This window comes from Pleurodeles waltl, chromosome 12, assembly GCF_031143425.1.
Source record: "Pleurodeles waltl isolate 20211129_DDA chromosome 12, aPleWal1.hap1.20221129, whole genome shotgun sequence".
Classification (NCBI taxonomy): domain Eukaryota; kingdom Metazoa; phylum Chordata; class Amphibia; order Caudata; family Salamandridae; genus Pleurodeles; species Pleurodeles waltl.
Genome location: NC_090451.1, coordinates 98,285,716 through 98,306,656, shown reverse-complemented (window position 1 = coordinate 98,306,656; position 20,941 = coordinate 98,285,716). Strand labels below are relative to the sequence as shown.

General features: G+C 42.5%; 1 protein-coding gene across 4 annotated transcripts in view; it reads right to left on the bottom strand.

The window, feature by feature from the left end:
* Positions 1-262: 262 nt before the first annotated feature.
* Positions 263-20,941, bottom strand: part of LOC138268024 (mas-related G-protein coupled receptor member H-like) — a 99,554-nt gene continuing 78,875 nt past the window's right edge. Inside the window, exons 2-4 of one of the 4 annotated variants that reach the window (XM_069217340.1) lie at positions 12,860-12,925; positions 7,396-7,448; positions 264-1,780 (exon numbers count right to left, since the gene is read on the bottom strand). In XM_069217340.1, coding sequence (XP_069073441.1) covers positions 759-1,780; positions 7,396-7,429 — 1,056 coding nt within the window. In that variant the 5' untranslated portion in view covers positions 7,430-7,448; positions 12,860-12,925 and the 3' untranslated portion in view covers positions 264-758. Of the gene's footprint in view, positions 1,781-7,391; positions 7,449-12,859; positions 12,926-20,941 lie in introns of all 4 variants that reach the window. The other 3 variants (XM_069217339.1, XM_069217341.1, XM_069217342.1) reach the window with 3 other exon arrangements.

Genomic DNA, 20,941 nt, shown 5'->3' with positions numbered 1-20,941 from the left:
GTTTTTAAAAATTATTTTACTTTTATGCAGTAACGCTGCTGCCAGTATTAATTCAGTTGAATGTCTCAGATCTGAATAACCAATTGAATGTAAAATGTCATTAGTTATGATATCAAAACTTTAAAAAGATTACGTCCGCTTTGACAACACATTGAATATTGATCAAAATAAGATTTTAAAAAAGTGAATCACATTTTAAAGAAAATACGTTTGAAAAAGAATAATTTCTGTATCCTCGTTGACAAATTCCATACCGCCATTTAAGAAAAAATACTGTTAAGATCTGAAGTGTAATAACCATGACAAAGTGAAGGCTGGTTGAGTACTTTTAATCATCCACAAACAGGAGGCAGGCACTGCGGCAACTGGCTTCAGTGACAAACAGCCTTCATTCTATAATAGCTCAAAAGAGGTATAGGCATTCCAATACCCACAAGTGTTCTGGCAAGCACAGAAGAGAAACCACAAGAAATATCTTCCCCACTTAAACTTTACAGAGCCTGGGGCTGAAGTGCTTAGATCTGAGGGAACAGCTTTGACACACAATGATATATAGTAAATATCACAGTTTTTCGATGTGGCCTAAATAGGTCCCTTTTAGCTGCAGTCAATTGTAAGCACTTATCATTGGATAATACGGGCTAATATTACCAAGTGAACAAAATGTAGAGGATGAGTCAGCCGATGGTGTGCAGCTGGTGGAGAATGAAAGTAATGGTTCCATGATTTTGTCATTTGTTCATATTTCAGGTGATGCCTTAAAGAGAGGAACTTATTCTGAGACTCTGGCGTTGCAAAGAGCCGCTTTCTTCATTCTGTGATGTACCGGGTTCTTCATGGAATGCTCTATGAAGGGCACCCCCTAAAGTGCTCTTGCATCCAGGATGCCGAAGGTTGCCCACTAGGAAGTATATAATGGGATTGATACAACTGTTGATGCAAAAGCACTGAATAAAAATAATCATTAGTGATGTTTCCATATTAACAATATCGAGGACTTCAAGGAATATCATCAGCGAGAATGGTGCAGAGAGGATGAGAAATGCAAGGACTGTAGCGAAGATGAGAATATAGGGTCTCAGTGTGTGACGTCTCTGGGAGCTCTTCCAGATTGTGATGATCAGGATCACATTGGACAGCAGTATTAAGGGTAGAAAGATCCACAAGTATATAACAGACTGAACTATGGTGATTTCTTTACATTTGCTGTGCTGAACACAAGCCAAAATATCTATTCCAACCATTACACAAGAGAAGATCCATAGAATGATGCATACAACAGTAGAGTGGTGGTTAGAACGGCGACATCTGTACCATATGGGGTAAAGGACTGACAGAGATCTCTCCACGCTGATAGCAGCAAGGAAGCAGTGGCTGTTCTGATACCCAAACAAAGACATTACAATCAGAATGTCATAGGAAAGACCTTCGCTGATTTGTCCATGCAGATCGATCAGCACAAGTTGGCACACAATGCAAAGAATGAGAAGAAATTTGAAATCGGAGATGGCTAGATTCAAGATGTACGTAGCGAAGGCATTCCTGACCATCCTAAACCACAAGAACCAGATGACCATCCCATTCCAAATCAGACCGAAAAAAGAAATAGCCAATGGGATGGAAAGTGCAGCAAGAGTAGTTGAATCTAAGTGACTGCTGTCTGGTTCAGTGATATTAAAGATACTGTAATAATCGTCATCCTCCATCTCTGCAGGGATCTGGGTGGCGGTGAAATGATCCTCCATTTTGGGCCCTCTGGGGTCTACTCTTCTTTTCTGACCTGTAAATAAATACAATTCAGATAAAACCAGAGATAGGCAAATGCACCACATATCAATCTCTCTAAGTAATAATAAGAATTATTGATCAGAAACCTCATAAAATTAGTACAACAAGGGAGACAAGCAGAATTGATGAATAGATACATCAGCAGTCAATGTACAATTTATAATTCAACGAGGCCAACCTGCACCTGCTTTCTCACAACATTCAAATTATAACATTAAAGAGAACATCCAGTCAAGAACATATGTTAAAATACTCAACTATGGAGCTTAAAGACATCAGCATGATTCCACGATCACAGAACCTGGTAATAAAACGTACTCACATATACACAAATCTCTTGAATAGCTAATCTCAGAACTAATGGTTATCTAATAAGCTGTAAGAGCATAAACCCATCCATTGTTAAAATGAGTTCATACAACCTGTTCAGAGTGGGCTTCAGAGCTTACGTTCACATTTGCCCATGGTTCTGGGACATCTAGCTTGTGTAGGTCCTGCAGTGATTTTCTCATCCACAGTCTCCATCGACCGGAAAACCAGTTTCAATGTGCTAGCCTGAACCAGGGTGGTCAATGGGGCCCCCAAAGTACAGATCAAGAACTTTTCCTCATATAAACTGAAGGTCAAGAGCTGGGTTAGCCTGACAATCTCTCTCCATAAGAGATGAGTAGACAACTTTATCAATATGGGTCTTCACTAAAGGTTTGCTAGAGAGGCCATTTTACTGTGTTCTAAAGTAACTCAACTCATACAAAACTATCCTTGGAATTGTTATGTTATTTACCGAAAACATTTTTGAGCAGACCATTTGGTAGTGACTCTCTAGTTTTATGCTAAATTTCTCTTTTTCTATTTTTTTTTATCCAGATCATGCCTATGGGATTTTTTAACCAGAGATTCAATTTTGTCTCGTTTCAAAGTGCGGGGAACCAAAACGCTCTTCACAAAACAGCTATAAATTGTGCACAACCGTAATGCCCAGCATTCATGGTTTCGCCCATAGACACAGGCAGGTATGCCATCAGGACAAACTACTTTAGAGATATTCAAAGACTTGGTCATTTTACTTATTCCTTTAACCATTAAAAACCTAGATCCACTTCAGCACTCTACAATATAGAATGCCCATGGGGGGTTTTCATAGTCCCATAAAAAGTCAAGTGGTAAACATTGTTCCATATATACATCACCAGACTGACTCTATTAAATCATTCTTAAAATGAATCTGAAAACATTATGCAATACACAATATTAATTGTTCAAACAGGAGCTGTGAATTTACTAAGCGCTAAATGCATCACACCATTCACTTTCATTAACTCCAGGCTCGTCCAAACTAAACCTGCAGGAGCTTAGTAGTGGAGAATAGTTGCAACAGAGTATGCTCTACACTTTTGACACCATAGTAATTTTTCTTCTGGATTAAGAATGCTTTCTTGCAATTAGGTGAGTGAATGAGAGATAATTTCAATAGCAGACAAGGGAAGGCAAGCTATCACATCTATACCTACTATATATATTTTTTATCTTCACTAAACGTCAATAGTGGATATTCTGACAATATTGTACGACATTATTCATAACTCTATATTGTGGTAGAGCAACAAGAGATAGGCACAGAGGTCTACAGTGCCCAAGAAGAATTTAAATGTGAAGGAACTTTAAACTATATAGTTTCCTATTTGCTATACCTACTTTACCCGGTGGTATTATTTGCCCACCTTTCAGTTGCATAATGTGTTTTTCAGTTCTATAAAGCTCTCCATCGTCTCTCCGACTCCTTTAACAATAAGACCCGCAAACCAAGGAATCTGCATTTTCTGAAAGTTGGAGATGATGCTCGTAGTCTTTTTGAGAAGTAGTAAAAAGTGTACATAGTCCTAACAACGCCCCATATGCATAACAATAGGCCTAGTAGTAGTTACTTCTAAATAGTATTTCTCTTGATCCTGCCAAAAGGGAAACCCCACTCCCAGAAAACCGATCTATCTGACTTGGGCAGGGAAGATCAAGGTAAATGAATCTATGCACAAGGGGGATGATAATTCACAAGTCATACGTGTCTCTAAAATGGATTGGTAAACCTCTATAAGCAGCTGCAGCGATGAAGGTGCAAGAGACATATCGCCCATAGGTGTTACTCATGATGAAAGCCTAACCTCCTGAGTAATAGCTGTTGAGGTACACATTTATTCCCAGGGACTCATTTGTGCTGGTAGTTGCAACTTTGCACCTGCCCTCGTTTCTAGGACCCAGGAGTTATTTGTCATATTTTACACGTTGCTTGATCAAAGCGCGAGGGTAAGAGGGCGAGGAGACTGAGACAGAGAGTAAACACAAAGGGCCAGATGTATCAAGCTTTTTTACATTTGCAATCGGTGCGAATAGCAAAATTCGTCCATTTGCGAATGCAAAAATGCCTTTCACAATGTATGAAAGGCATTCGCAGTGCAATTTTAAGGAATCACTAAAATAGCGATTCCTTAAAATTGCGACCCCATTTAGAGAATCGCAAATTGCGATTCTCTAAATTGGAAATCGCAAATAGAGAATTCCTATTTGCGATTTCCAAAGCACATGTATCAAGCATTTCCTAAATGCGAATTGAGCATTTAGGAAATGCAATTACCACAAACTAAAGTTTGGTGGTAACAATGTGCACATTTAAAAAATGCATTGTAAATGCATTTTTAAAATTGACATGTAGCGCACACATGCCCCTAAGGCATGTGTGTGCTTCACATGTCTGTAAAAATATTTTTGGGGTGCAGCAGCGGGGGGCTTTGGCCCCCAGCACCCTGGGATTTTGCATTTCCTAATTTGCGAATTCCTAACTGGAATTCGCAATTTGGTAAATGCAAAAACATTCGTAACAGGCTCATAAGTGCGAATGGGGTCGGATTCTCTGTTTGCAATTCGGTAATAGCATTTGCGAATTTTAAGAAATCGCCATTACCGAGTCGCAAAAATCATACATACCATTTTGCATTTCTTAAATAGCGATTTCTTAAAATTTGCTATTTAAGAAATGCTAATCTTTTTTTGATACATATGGCTCAAAGAGAGCACACGCAGAAGGAGAGAGAAGAAACAGACATGGAGAGGATGCAAAGTCCTGGGAGTGGAACAGTAACATGGAGGATGTGAAAGATAATGGGATGGAGAAGAGAGGGAGGAGGAGTGTTGGGATTCAGGACAGGAGCATGAGAGGTGGCATTTGGGATTCCCAGTGATGCAAAGAGAGACAATAACACAATAAAGAGATTACTTACTTTTTGTTGCAGATTCATCAACTTGTTGAGAGGAGGAACATGCAATGCAATGTGACTCCGAGAAGCTCTGGTCAAGTACTGTGATCGATAAGCACTGACCCTGGAGATGAATAGATGTGACTTTATTTGTACTGGCGTTCACCCTGAGATATCAGTCTAACAGCTTCTATCAGCAGCTGAACACCTCTTCCTCTCTCCCTAATGTTAGACATCAGGACTCCCATGCATGGTGTATATCCTCGCTGTCCCTCCACAGACAGTCTGACAATAGTTGCCTGTCCAATGTCTCTTTCAAAAGCGTGTGATATGTTCTGAGACTTGAGATCCAATTCTCACATAATCAATACATAAATCTGCACCTGCATGTCAATGACTTCACAGCATTCAAGAACTGGCAAATATTTCTAAAAGTACATCGGGAAACTTGAATTATCTGCAGTTTTCAAGCTGTACTTTCCGATATCTTATGTGGATTACTGTCTCCGACAATGTGGAGGTATTTTTGCATGCCTAATGTTACATGTAACATGTTGTATAGATGCACACAGGGATGCGCCATTAACTTTGTGCAGTGGCGCATATTGTCTTGTTTTTTAAAAAGGAAACCCTTTGATATATTTCTACACCAATTTTCAGGTTGTTCTGCTCCTCCTTGAAAGTGGTTTACTGCTGCCATTACTGGACTCATTTTACAATTGGTTCTAGAGAAGGTCAATTAAGAAATTCATATCCATAAAGTATGTCCACTGTGAATAAATGTAACTGCATTCTCTCCATCTAATGCTCCACGACTCTGGTAGTAGTTTTTCTCACATCAAAAACCATGTATAGTTTCAAAACCACCAAGTGTGAACTGCAGGAGGAGTTTTATACTAGTAATATAAGCTATTTGCACATTTAGGGGCATATTTATACTAGCTTTGCGCCGTTTTAGCGTAATTTATTTTGACTCTAAAAAGGTGCAAACCTAACTCCATATTTATATTTGACGCTAGGCCCGTCTAGCATCAAAATATAGGGCTTAGCGCCATATTGTGGATGCGGCAAACTACCTTATGCTAATGAGATGCATGGTAGGTATTCCCAAGCACAATATGACGCTAACCCCCAATGCCTTATTTATAATCCGGCACAAACATGACGCTCATGGAGTAGGCAGACCAATTATTTAATGCCTGAGTCTGACCAGGCGTTAGGGGACCTGTGGACCCATTTCCCTAGCTTAACACCATGAAACAGGTCCACAGAGGCCCTCTCCATGCCTCAGAAACACCCCTAGCCACACCAAAGGGACACCACAGGATGTGGGACCCCATTGAGGGTAAGTACAGGTGAGTATTTTTCATTCTATTTTTAGTTTTTTTTTTCAGTGCCTTTGGGGACCCCTAATTGGGGACCCCATCGAGGGTAAGTTCAGGTGAGACTTTTTTCATTTTATTTTTACTTTTTTTTTTAAGTGCCATTGAGGGCCTGTTCCAGGCCTATCGTTGGAGATACGGCCCAGCAATACCCCGGGGGAACTTCCGGATCGGGAACAGGTGATCCAGAAGAGGATTGCCCGGCAGCCAATCCAGACGCGCCGTCAGCCGGAGGAGGGGGTCTTTAAACCCATTGCGACCCTGACTGAGTGTGGACAGGATTCTCCCGATGCCACGGACAGCGACGCACCGCTGACCACCACGGAGCAGAGGAGAGAAGACCGGAATCAGAATGTCTGAGGAGGCAATCGTGAGGAGATTATCCCGACGCCCGTTGGGATGAACAGGAGGCAGTGAAGCGCACAGACCGGGCACGCTCTGGGAACAGCGTGGCCTAGCCAGGTTCGATCCCACAACAACAAAAAAGGGGTGGGGGTTAGCTAAACAGTGGAATATTTCTGTTCTTCAGTTTTTTTTGTTTTGTTTTATTTTTCTTTGTTTTGGTTGGTATTATTTTTGTCTGGTGATTCCAGTTTCGACTAGAACGTGTCACGTTACTCAGTAGTCCAGGGCTACTACGAGTGGATACAAGCAGCACACGTAGATCACTGGTGGGGGGGAAGAGGAAGAAAGCAGAAATATAATAAGAAGACAACTAAAGAGAGAGACAAAGAAGCCAGAAAGAAAGAAAAGAGAAGAGAGGGCACAAGATAGAGAAAAAGAAAACCTTAGCAAGAGACAGAAGAAGATCACGAGATAGAAAGGAAGAAAAGTCGAAAGGAAGAAATAAAACAGGGAAAGGCAAAGGAAAGACAGCATGAAAAAGGAAAAGGACTTAAAATAAAAGAGAGAAGAGCCAGACAGAACAGGAAAGAAGGGAGAGAAAGAGGAAAATAGTAGTTGTACTACGTACCTACCAACCAATGTTCTTGTATTCCTCTTTCTTTCCATGCGCCTCCTGAGTCACCATCTGGGAAAAGAATAATACAGAGAAAGAGAGAGAGAGAGTTAAGACCACGTGGGAACGCAAAGGAAAAGACAAGAACAAATAGAGAATAAGGAATAGATTTACAAAGCTGTAATATCCTCAAAAATTAAATAAACCTCAAACATTATACTATCCATTGTGAGCCTCCATTACAGTGACCCTGTTACAGGGCCCCTTAAATGGACACTGGTCCCCAGTGCTGGCCATTGGGGTGGTGGTCATGACTCTTGTCTTTACTAAGACAGGAGTCATTGTTGGGTGCTAGCATCAGGAAATGACGCTAGGCTGGTTAGCAGCATATTTCTTGCTGCTAACCAGCCTAGTATCATTTCTGACCTGCTAACGCCTTTTTCCCTACCGCTATCCCCCCCCAGATAGTGTCTTTTTCTTAGGTGCTAGCCATTCCTTAGTGCCAGCGTGCGCCACTCCATTAATATGGTACCTGGCTGGCGCTTTGGAATGGCGCTGGCAGGTGCAATGGATTTTGATGCAAGACTGTGCTAACTCAGTCTTGAGTCAAAATCCATAAAAATGGGCCTTAATTTAGACATATATTCCCAAACAGATTAATGAGTGGGTGCATGACTCACACTTTAAATACTTGAATTAAGAATAAGAAATTCTGACATTTAGTAACACTGATGTTTTTTCCTAAGAAACCCACAACTCTCCATTGTGCACACCACCCAACAGTAATGAATCTTCACAAATATTTCATATTGGTAAGTGAGAAGTCTCCTCCATAATAATTGAAAGATATTTTTTCTCCTTGTCATTCATTTTGTAATGCTATTTAGTAGTTGCAATTAGAGCATGAAATTGTAAACGGCATATCTTTACTATACCGCATGATGAGGCTTTTCGGTGAAAGTCTCCAGTCCTGGTGATCAAGACCATTGGTGATTTGAAAGGCTTTTATTCAAGACCATTATGTAAGTTATTAAAGAGAGAGGAGAGGCATGTTTAAACCCTTGAGAATACCAAGGGCCAGATGTATCGTGCATTTTTGCAATCACAAACGGCCCGTTGGACCATTTGCGATCGCAAAAATGCATTTTGGAATGTATGAATTCCAATTTGCGATTCGGTAACTTGTTCCCAAATCGCAAACTGGAATTGTTGGTATTAGGAAGGGGCGTGTCAAGGGCGTCCCTTTCTAATACCGAATCGCAGCGGTATGTAGGAAAGCTTTGTGACCAAAATGCAGTCACAAAACATTTGCATTTCACCATCAACTTCAAGTAGGTGGTAACCCATTCACAAACAGGAAGGGTTCCCCAAAGAACACCTTCTCCTTTGTGAATGCATGCCAAAAGATTTTTAAGAGCTGGCAGTGGTCCCACGGACCACTGCCTACTCTTACAAATGAAACGAAAACTTTTTATTTTTCTTTTTTAAATGCATCCTGTTTTCCTTTAAGGAAAATGGGCTGCATTTAAAAATAAAAAAAGGATTGCTTTATTTAAAAGCAATCACAGACTTGGTGGTCTGCTGAGTCCAGCAGGCCACCATCCCTGTGATTATCGCCGTTCACAATGGGTCGCAAATTGCGACCTACCTCATGAATATTGACGAGGAAGGTCGATATGCTGAAATTGTTTGGTGATCTAAATACTTTAGAGTCAATAATAAAGCCCTGCATGTGCCCTTCAGTGCCTCTATTGAAATAAACGTATCCCTCCAAACAGACATGTCCAAGCTGATTCAATTCCTCTTAATCGAGCCAAGCAAATAGAATCTTAAATCGCTCAAAGGACGCAAATCTGTTGGGGTGGAGCAATCAGTTGCCAAGATTAGTAGATTCTCAGAGGAAATGACCATTCACAAGCCATCTCCATAACTGATATGGAATGGTGAATTCCATTAAGTATCAATATTGATAAAGGTGAGAGAGAATTCACTCCGATGAATGTTATTCCAGTCAAGCCTAATTTAGTGGGCATCAAAACACCACATTTGCTTACGCTTCAATCTCATTACTCCAATTATACTCCCTTGGCCGAGTCCATATGTCTTGAGGTGTGTTCACATTCCGGAAGCAGGCTACTTTCCGCTGCCTTTCTTAAGAAAATGTAAAGTCCTCTTACTCCATGAGTGATTATAAAGGGTCACCTCTAATCAGAAGCCTCTTGAGCCAACTAACAAATCAGCCCAGCAGTGTGTGATCAAATCTGGGCATAAGGAAGTATATTTAGAGGAATGGGATTATGGTAAATAATTTAAGTTTTTTGTCTTCATCACTTCCTCATCCCAGTCCTTACTCCATTAAGATAAACTAAAGCAGCGAGGACAACAATCGATTGACCACCAAGGTAGGCATCCAGAACATGCAAAGAAAACACACAAAGGTGGATTGACCAAACTCAGGAGCCAGCAAAGCCCCAAGGGCCAGTACCAAAGCATGCCAGCGAGAACTAGAAGTCAAAACCTGCGCGACGAGAGAAGCAGAGGCCCAAATTCATTGAAAACACACATAAGTGACGCACAATAGGAAACAAGAAAGCCGGGGAAGACAAAGGTAGCAGCTCTAACCCACATCAAACAAAGAAAGAGCCAGAAGGGACCAAAAGACACCAGCACGAAGACCCACCAGCGGAGCTGGTACTCTGAAGTTCAAGCAAGAATGAGAGCCCAGGGAAACGGATGTCACCAAATCCCACCATCAAATCCCACCATCAATGAAGGAGGCAGAAAGGGAATGTCAAAAGTAAATGCCCAGACCCGAGACTGGAAATTGAGACCCCATCAAACAAAGTCATCCTTAACCATGCTTGAATTCTGAGGCAAAAGGCCACAACTAGGCACTATGCCTCAGGGAAAATAGGGCACTGGAGCACATTTTTTTGTGGTCCTCATACATACTTTTTTTTTTCTTCATATGAGTGCCCCCATGTTCTTGCTTCTTTTATCTTTATGGGGGTGCTCCCTTTTGCCTCACAGCCACGTCATTTCACTACCAGCATCTGCTGCGCTGTTTGTTTACACATTGCCGTGGAGGCTTCTCAATGTCTATCAGCAGGAATGACATTGCACAAAGACCTCATACCATGAGCAAGCCTCCAGTCCAGCTGGGGACATACTGGGAAGCCCATGCAAAGCCATCGACACAGAAAGAGAAGGTAAAAGTAACCAAAAGTAACCTATTTTGCATTGTGGGGCCTCCATTGCCTCAGAACCTACAAGTACCTTCTAGCCCCATGCCCAGCCGGGAGTACACTCAAGAGAAGGCCGACAGACTCAATGTTATCACTACTGACTGCCATACCAATTACTCTGCTGACTGTTGATGTTTCTGCATTTGAACCCTCTCTATTTCGGTGCAGGTGATGTCACCTGGATGGATTCTAGAACAGTATGTGGGAGCTCTTTCTTGAAATCTGCATTGTCGACAAGAGACTGTGGTTGAGGTGTTTTAATCAAGGAGATGCTGAACCTATCTACTTATGTTGAAGACCTTTCCATTCTTAGTAAGATTTCACATCAGTGACCATCATAACTCTCATTCACATCTCAACACTTCGAGTGACTACATTACCATTTCTTCAGATATGTGTGGAGCGGATTCAATAAGGTCTTCTATACCTCATCAGCTTCTGGGGGTATCAATGCATTGGGACAACCAATAACCTGTAGGCGTTTCCAGAAGGTCCTGTGTTATTTTGCTTGAATCTCCCCTAGATCGGCATCTCTACCCACCCACTTGGATGGAAGTTGTTTCAAACCGTTTCTACAGGCAAGTTTGACTCCATAGTTTGAAGGCTGTGCAGGGTGCACACCAATTTCTGACCTCAACACTTTCCTCAAACAGACACTAACTCCACATGCCACCATAGGCAAAATCCCTTACCCATCCTAGATGGACTTTTATCTGGGTATATTTTTTTAGATATGGACAGCTGACTAGAGACTGTGACTGAGGTTTCTTGATACCTGATAGAGATGGGCAAAGTGGGCAATTGCCCAGGGCCCCCACTTTCCAAGGGGAAGTAAGCTTTATCACTCTCTCTACCTCACCTCTCTCTCTGTCTGTATCTGAACCTCTCTTCTTCTATCTGCCTACCTCTGCCTCTGTCCCTCTTTGCCTATTATACTTTTGGGGATTTTTGAGGTCCTCGGAAAGACGTATTTCAACTGCTCCTGTGTGAAATCCATTTCCAAAAATTTGTTTGCCATCCATCCTGTGGTCTGCACCAAGTACAAAAGTGAGTAGTAAAATTCAAATTTGTTACGAACAGTGAGTCCCAAAACGTGCCTTGTCCAGGGCCCAAAAATCCTTAAGACGACACTAAGGGCCAGATGCAGGAAACAAATAGTGAGTCGCAAACGGCAAAAATTGCCGTTTGCGACTCGCTATTCGCGTTTCCCTATGCGTACCGACTCGCAATATGCATTTCAGAATTGCAAATAGGAAGGGGTGTTCCCTTCCTATTTGCGATTCGGAGTGGTATGCAATAACATTTGCGACCGCATATGCGGTCGCAAAGGGTGTCGCAGTTACCATCCACTTCAAGTGGATGGTAACCCACTCGAAAATTGGAAGGGGTCCCCATGGGACCCCTTCCACTTTGTGAATGGACCCACAAATATTTTTTTCGGGGTAGGTAGTGGTCCAAGGGACCACTACCTGCCCTGAAAAAAAACCGAAACTAAAGGTTTCTTTTTTTAAGTGCAGCTCGTTTTCCTTTAAGGAAAACGGGCTACACGTAAAAAAAAAAAAAAGCTTTATTTAAAGCAGTCACGAACATGGAGGTCTGCTGACTACAGCAGGCCTCCATGTTTGCGAGTGCCTAGACTCGCTATGGGGCCGCAATTTGCGACCCACCTCATGAATATTAATGAGGTGGGTCATTGCGACCCCATAGCGAGTCGCAGACGGTGTCTGAGACACCGTACTGCATACCAATTTGCGAGTTGCAAATTGCGAGTCGCATGGACTCGCAATTTGCAACTCGCAATTTTTTTTTTTGCTACATCTGGCCCCAAATGCTGAACCCACCTTCCTACCCTTGAGACGGTTCTTACTATCACTCCACACAGACTGATAGACCGGGGAGTTAAAGAAGGGACATGATTTTCCAGTGGAGCTTTAAATAGCTGCATATGTACATGTGCTTCTGCTAATACTTTCAAAGTAGATTATGGCACATGAGTGATGAATTGTATATTTCAATTTATAGTACTAAATCCCATCAGTTAAGTAAAAGTGGAAACACACAAGTTGCAGGTTCTTTTTCACATAACACTATAAATATGTGTAAATACAGATAAAATTAGCAAATAAATAAATATGAATAAATACAGGCGGGGAAGGGAATTAAACACCCTAAAACGCCCCAGTCGTGATGTGAGAACTGTTGAAGGTAGGGATGAGAAGGCAATGTAAGAGAAATTACCTTGAAGCTGTTCCGTGGCAGATGTGTGTAGCTCCACTTTCATTCAAGGACATTTGGGCGCACAACCTACAAAGACAGAAGGTTGGTTCTCTAAATATGATGTTTATTGTGCAAAAAAACAATCAGCTTTAAAATGTCTCTCACTCCCTTGCACTACCAGGCAGGCATTTGTACTTCTTACCCTCCCCTTGAGATACCCCCTATCTTTCTTATACTTCACTTATTGGGCTAAATCACAAAACAGTATTTGCTGGCACTATTACAGCACCTCGCTGGTAAGTAGGACAGGGCTTAGTGCATATACAGTGGACAAGTCTATTTGTCCATATTAAAACAGACCGATTGCATTTGAGGTACAGACACACCACAACACTAAAATCCATTATTATAATACAACACGGTAAAAGGAAGGCTACCCAATCATACACCAAAACAAGACAACAATGATACACTAACAAATAAACAACAGAAAACAACACACCGACATAGCCGAACAAAATATTAACGCAATGAACACACAAAACCACAACTCAACAATGCACCAATCTGACACAGCAAACCATCATATCACACCAACAAAAGAACATAACACAGCAATCCATCAATATGAAATAGCACACACACCAATTTTTAAATATGGTATGTTTGATTGTGTTTGTGTTTTTTGTTTTTGTTTTCTAGAGTTGTGGTTTGGTATTATTGCTGTGGTTGCAGTTATGTTCCGTTGTGTTGTGCTCTGTTTCTTCAAAGCACTTTATTGGCCTTTGATAAATGTGTTATTACTTTATTGTGGTGTAGAGCATAGCTGTACCTGTGTTCAGTTGTGTTATTCTTTTAAGTATACCATCATGTTGTTTTCTGCTGTGCCAATCTGCTGTTTTTGTGCTGTATTGTTGTGTTGTATCTTGGGTTGTCTTAAGCTTCCAATTTTTCTTGCTATGTTGTTGTGATTTTGCGTTGTGTTTGATAGTGATGCTTTAGTCTGATTTTTGTTGTTGTGTTCTGCTATTCCATATTATGTATTTGTTGTGTTGTTTTTTTCCATTGTGTAATGCTAATGTGTTGTATTATAATGCAGCACATGCCTTTAAAGTTCATGTGACAAACACCCATTTACCTTTTGAAGGAAGAGAAAGGCTGTATGCTAAAGGAGTCACTCTAAAGTATATATGAATATTATATATTAGCATTTGGTGATGCATCAATCTAGGTAAGGACCCTTGAACCTTGTTAGAAACAATATTTTTAGCATAGGTTGTGCATATGCCACAGGGGCATATAATACATTGCTTACTTCTGCGTCCATTTATAGAAAAACCACTTTGGTAAATGGAACATATCTGCAAAATCAAAAATGGTTGTTTTTTTTATTTTTAATAAGGATCAAACATCCATTTTGTATGCACAGGTTCTACGGGAAGTCAACATGTGTTGTCCTATATGATGGCTCAGACACCTAGGGCTTTCTCAATGCTGTAATCATGTCAATTCCACATAACTAATAAGCAACCAATGGCAAAGGATTCAGGCTTGATGGGAAAGGGTATGGCAGATACCATCATGCTAAGCTGTTTATTATGAAAGTTATGACAAAGGCAATAGGCTTGACCGCCTCATTATGAAATGAATTTGCTGAAGCCGGTAGGCATTTAAGGATGGATTGTTTTTACACTGTGTTGGAGGTTATAGACTGGTATTTTGTTACATGGAATGAGTGTGTAATTTGATCCCGTGGTTGATAGTGGGGCTCATTTTTGGGGATCAGCAGTTATTTTTCTGCATCAGGCATTTACGGAGAGCAAGAGAGGGAAAAACAAAAAGGAAAAAAAGACGGAAAAACTGTCTCAAAGAGAGAAATCAGGAACATGCAAGAGTGAGATAAAGGGGCAGGTAGTGCCTGGTAGTGGATTAAAGAAGCATGAGGTGGAATCATTACTACGCAGCCTTGGTATTTGGCATGGTGACATCAAATAGGTTCAGTCCCGGGCAGAGCTTTAGGCACCGGCACTCATTCTTTTACAAATTAGGCACTGCGTGGAATCCCATACATAAACCTAGTTAGAAAGCATTTTAGTATTGATTACCCTCTCGGAAAAATTCCATGGGTGATAGATTTGCATAGAGAATCTTTGTTAGACATCTTTTTTACCTCTTTGCAATTTTGCTGACTGTTTGCCTTTTAGCTGCTTTGTTAAAAAGCTTATGATGATCAATATAGTAGCCCTGAACTGTTGATTGTTACACCCCAAAGATAATAGTTATAGAGCTGATTGGTTCATTTAAGAAAGTAATGCCAGATGTCATAGGATAGATCTGTTTGTTATGAAAATGTATGACAGAACCGGTAGGCCTGATTATTTGTTGTGAAAAGCACTTGTTAAAGCCTAATAGGTCTTTCAGGGTAGATTGTATTAAAGCCTGTAGATAGCTATTGTGCTACATTGAATTTACTATAATAGGCAAGGAGTCTGGTGTTTGTAATATCTCTGACAAAACCCTTGGGGAGACTTTTGAACTGTGAGAATCTTTGGTAGGCATCTTAGGACAGGTTGTGTGCTCTTTTCCCAACTCTAATTAGCAAGTTATGTTGAAAGACTTGATAGGGTCCAGTAGTGTACTGAGGTGGGACTTCAAGGGGGAAGGTCAGATCATTAATCCTTCATATACAGTGGAATTACTGCTGAAAGGAGGTGATTTGTATGGGGGCAGGAAGATAATAGCAGATTTGCCAGAGAAGATATAAAGTTCTGGATCATTCCATTGATTCCAGACTCCTATAGTCCCAATAGGAGAGTCTGGCGGTGGTGGTGGTGGTGGACAGTGTCTAAGACGGGGGACAGGTTCAAAGGTACAAATGCGGCAACTCTGTTTCTGTTCACACAGTATTCATGTTTTCACAGATGAAATTCAAGCAATTTTCATTGTCCCAAGTGGATTGGAATCCTGATGAATAGTCTGATAAAATAGAGTTTGTATCAGAAGGCAAATATCTGATTAAAAGTGGATCAATCAGTCAGATTTCCATTGTTTGAGTCACTGGGGATTGGTTGACAGGTTTACTGAAACGTGGTTCTTTGCCTTGATGAAAGTGTGGAGGATCTGGAATTTGGAGGCAGGTTTTAAGGTTGAATCAGGATTTCTCTTGAGTTCTGGTCGTGCTTGAGAGTGGATTGCTCTTGACAGCCTGAGAGGGGACAGGTATGATGGTAATCCTGCTGGCCCTTTTGTTTTCACTATTTCCTTGAATTGATACTGATAATAGACGTTTGCCAGGACCAAATGCTGTAATCATCTTAAAAGTCTTGGTCTGAGTGGCCTGGATGTTAGGGGGGTCTTAAATGTTTTTTTTTTTTTGCACATCTGAATTTGAAAGAAAGTAGGCTCCAATTGTTGCAGATACTTGAGGGTGTGAAGCCTTGGTGATTGTGCGCCTGAGTTGAATTTAATCATAGACAATTGTCATTTGTGTGTACTGTGCAATGTACAATTTGTCAATATATTGCCAGGATTACAATTTGTCAATATATTCCCAGGATTACTCTGGAATGCCATTCAATAATACAAAAGAGAATGCATGAAGTGATAAAGACATAACATATACTGTCTTTTCAGAAAGAACCAAACAAGCTCTAGTTTGATTGCTTTATAGACTGGGGCCCAGGCTCCCCAAATTAATTACCTCTGGCTATGGCCTTGGTGGAATGGAAGCACAACCTGCATAATAAAGTGTTGGTGCTCCCACCTCGTCAAACTCGCTCATCATTTGGAGTTGAGGGAATAATCGGGTTTTCTGAAACATGGAAATTAAGCCAACTTCTCTGTCTGAAATCCTTGAACCAGTGGTTCGTCCGCCACCTGACACGTGGGTCACTGTGGCAATGGCTGGATGAAAGACGTTAATGTCCCAGCGGAGAAAACAAAATACTTCCTCTACACACAGTAAGAAAAATCTCCTTAAGCATGTTTTACAGAATTAAACTCTGTTTCATTAATACAAAATGAATGCTGAGCTGCACCAAAGAAACCTGAGGCTCACAGTGCTTTCTCCTCTACATTCACTGCACCTTTGGATGAACTGACACACAGCGATCCCTGCCAGGAATGTGAGGATCTGTAACTGAGGCGGACCATCCTTCAGCAGGAAGTAGGAGCGTAGATTCCCACTGCCCCATCAGACTACTTCCCAAATTAATAACATGACCACATAAATGTAAACCTTTTACTGGGTGGGAATAGGTGTACGAGGAGTTTGGGGTTTCCCAAAAGTGTGTATGATTAGAATTGTGCAAAACGTCATTGGCCAACCAATCCTTGGTATGCACCCTGCCCACTCAGCTCACCTGGGAATAGATTTACTCATCATTATATTTGCCTCTGAGTAAAATATTTACTTGTCCAAAACCACATTTTGTTAATTCCAGAAGCGGTTTTGTGCTGGTAAAAAGGCTGCACGAGTCTCTTTTTGCTTGGTATCCATCTTGTTAGATATAAACTAAGGGAGGAATGTAGATCAGTCCCTTTCTGCATTCATTGTAAAGATCTGTGTATAGCCTAATGGTCAAGGACCTAAATCAAGGGAGGAGAGATTGGCATAATCACAAGCTTAAGCACAGAGGTCTATTGCTCAGATACCAATTCAGTGGATGGTTTCTGTTTTGCATACCTGCCAAGGACCTATACCAGAACCTCTGCACACCATTAAGTGTTTTCGAGAGTATATCCCTTCCTTCTTGTCTTGAGGAGGACCCAGTTCCAAAGCATATATGCGTCAAAACATTGACAATGAAATAAATGATGAGCTTGATAAAGATTGACTGTTACAGGGCAAAATAAGGAGTTGACGAATTGTCCCCTTTTGACAACTTTAAACATAATAGTTTACAGGGTCTCATTGATGTAATATATGTTTTACAGAGTTCTGTTGTGATGCCACTTTCACAAGCACTATGTCGATCTCACCATTTGAAACACCCATATATAATGTAGCTGTCTTACAATTCCTGAATATAGTGAGCTTTGATAAGTGGTGTGTTGGTGTAAGTACTAAACCAAAACATCCACCCAACCTATAATGCATGTATCACCCCACCCCTCACACTACCACCAGAACCACATCCCCAGCATGTCCACATCACCCACACCCAAATACCCTGCATGCCCACGATCCCAGAAACAGACCTTCATCCTCCCCCCTGTGCACAGTCACCTACCTCTGCATGGAATCCCAGTGGCACTACAGCACCCACAATGCACCTCCACCCCCCACATAAAATGCAAAGAAAGTACAGGAAGGGACCTTGCATGCCACGACCGGGGAATATAAGCACAAAATAGGGCAAACAGTGCATCAATTGGCCAAAACGTACCTGACACCCACATGTCCATTGCCCCCCACAGCCACCACCACCCATGCCACCTGGATGGAAACGCCAAGGAGTGCCTGAACCCCACACGAAGACAGAGGCCCCACTCTGGAGAGTGCTGAGGGATGTATCGAATCTGAGGTATACCCTGGTCCATCACACAGTCCTGGACTGTCACCCTCCAGCAGCTCTACCCAGGATACGACTGACACCCCTACCACTCGCCACCATAATCAGTCTTGGCCACACGACCCCACACCTGTGTCTCCCGGCCACAGACTGGCGGACCACATGTACAGAGGCCAGAGTTTCCACCCACCAACAGACAGGATGATGAAGGGCCCAGTGTAAGTGGGACTGCCAGTCCTGTGCAGGGGACACAGGCACAGGGGGCTAGGCCCAGTGGGAGGACTTCAGTGACCCAGGGGGGTGGCCAAAGGATGGGTGCAGCAGCTCAGGAGGTGACTTCTGAGGTACTAGGAGCATATTACCATACTCAGGACAGCATGGGCCACCTTGGAGCAGAAACAGAGGCTGCAGGTAGCACACCACCAGGAGGCCATGGAGAAATGGAAACAGCTCAATTCCACCATGGCCACCATTGCAGGGGTGCTGCAGCACCAGTACCACAGCCAGTCTGAGTCCTCCACTCAACTGCAAGCCCACACCACAAGCCAGGACACTGTCCTGCCCTCTACATCTGCAGCAGCTACTGGACTGGTGGCACTGGCAGGAGACACACAGGAAACCAGCACCCTTACCCCTGTAGCACAGCTCCAGCCATTCAAATGTGCCCTCAGACCCAGACATGCCAAAGATACATCAGCCAAGACCAAGCCCACCACTAGGAAGTGACTGTGCCCTGAACTGACTCCCTTGTGTGCCACTGTGCTCCCTTGTTGACTTGTCACTGCCAGCACAACATCTATCAATGGCCACATGGAACAAAAGCCTGTGCTACCAACCCCAGAGCAGATGTTCCGTCGCTTGTTCATACACCATGTGCCCACTCCCTTTCACTGTCCCAACACTTATGTATATTTTGCCACACAATAAATACATCTATGCACTTTAATCATCTGTCCATCATCATTATTATTTAAGATTTGAGAGTGTTTGCATTAGCCAGTAAATATCATAATCATGCTTTTTTTGCAGGAAGGGATCCAACATACTGTACTGTCTGAAGTATGTCACACTGTACATAATATTGGGTTACCTGGCACATGCCACTGCAGACATCAGTTAATAGTGCCACTGACTATAGACACCACATTACCAATTATATTAGTCAGATCAAAATATGCAGTGAAAACATCAGCATCATTGAACAGTACCTTATAGTCACTGGAAGTATAGGCAGATCAGCTGGTTCCTGGAGGTTACATCTTCCCCCTCTTCTTCCTCACCATCACTCACATCCCCACTCTGAGGTTGCTGGGCTAGTTGGACAGCACCCTCCTCTTCTAGAAGGGGGGTAGCTTTCTTCACAGCCAAGTTGTGCAGCATGCAGCAGGCCAGGTGCCTGGCTGCCCCATTGATGCCCCCTTCAACTGGAGAACCTTTTGCACATGCGGGAGTCAAGTTCGGGCTATTTTGGCCGTTCAGGGTCTTTCACATGGACTGGCCAATGGCCTTATTTAGACATTACGTTTTCTCCAGTTAATAAATTTAGAGTGCCGAGTAGTGCTGTTGGCACATTATTGTGACGTTGTTTCAGCGTTTCACTGGGTGGGGTGGTGTGCACGTATGTGTACTTTGGTGCAGGTCTTTGTTGCCTTGTGTCTGGTAAGTACATCTTGTTATGGTATGGATGGCTTGGGACGTGGGAGGGGTTGGGAGTGCATTGCAGGGTGGGAGGGGTGGTTGTGTAACTATGCCCTTTCTTCCCATGTGTACTAGGCTGTGGTACTTACTGTTGTCGTCTTTGTCGTCGGTCACGGTCGTGGAGGTAAATGGCAAGGAGCATCACTGGCATTATTTCCAACTCTCTCTCCATGTCTGCGTCGCCCTGTTGTGTGTGCCTTCGGTGAGTATTTCCTTTTGAATTGTTCATTTCCGCCACACTTTGCGGAACTGCTGGTGGTCTGGTAGTTCATTATTTGGTGGGTGGGTAGGACCTTTCTGCTGGCCTGTAGGTGGCCTCCTCCGTCCTCGTCTGGACTACAAAGATGGCGGTGTGTGGATGAACTGCTACTTGTTTCTCATTTGCTTCATTATTTGGCAGTGCGGCCCGCTAGCCTGTTGGTGGTAGTTACCGCCACCGCCGCCTGGGCGGTGTTTACCGCCAAGTTCATAATGACCACCTAAGTGTTACCAGGCCCACCCCATGTATACTTAAACACTTTAATATTCCAGCACAGTCTAAATTGGTGCCCATTGGTCACAGTAGCCCATGATTACTCATCAGTGGATAATGCTGCCTGGATGGGTCTGACTGCCCAAACATGAACTGTATGAATTGGTTGAGAATGTATGTGAAATTTCCTGGATCCAACAAGGTTTCCTGAAGCAACTGGAATAAAGTGACAAGCTTATCCTGAAAACCTGAGGTGGGCACAAAGCATCATTATCATCCTGTGATGATTAAGGCCCTCATTATGACTTAGGTGGTCAAAACAGTTGACCACTGAAGTCACGCCGGCCAGGAGACCATCCATACTGGCGGTCGGTGGTCTAGTGGAGGTTGTTCCGCTGGCACCGCCACGTCATCACAAAA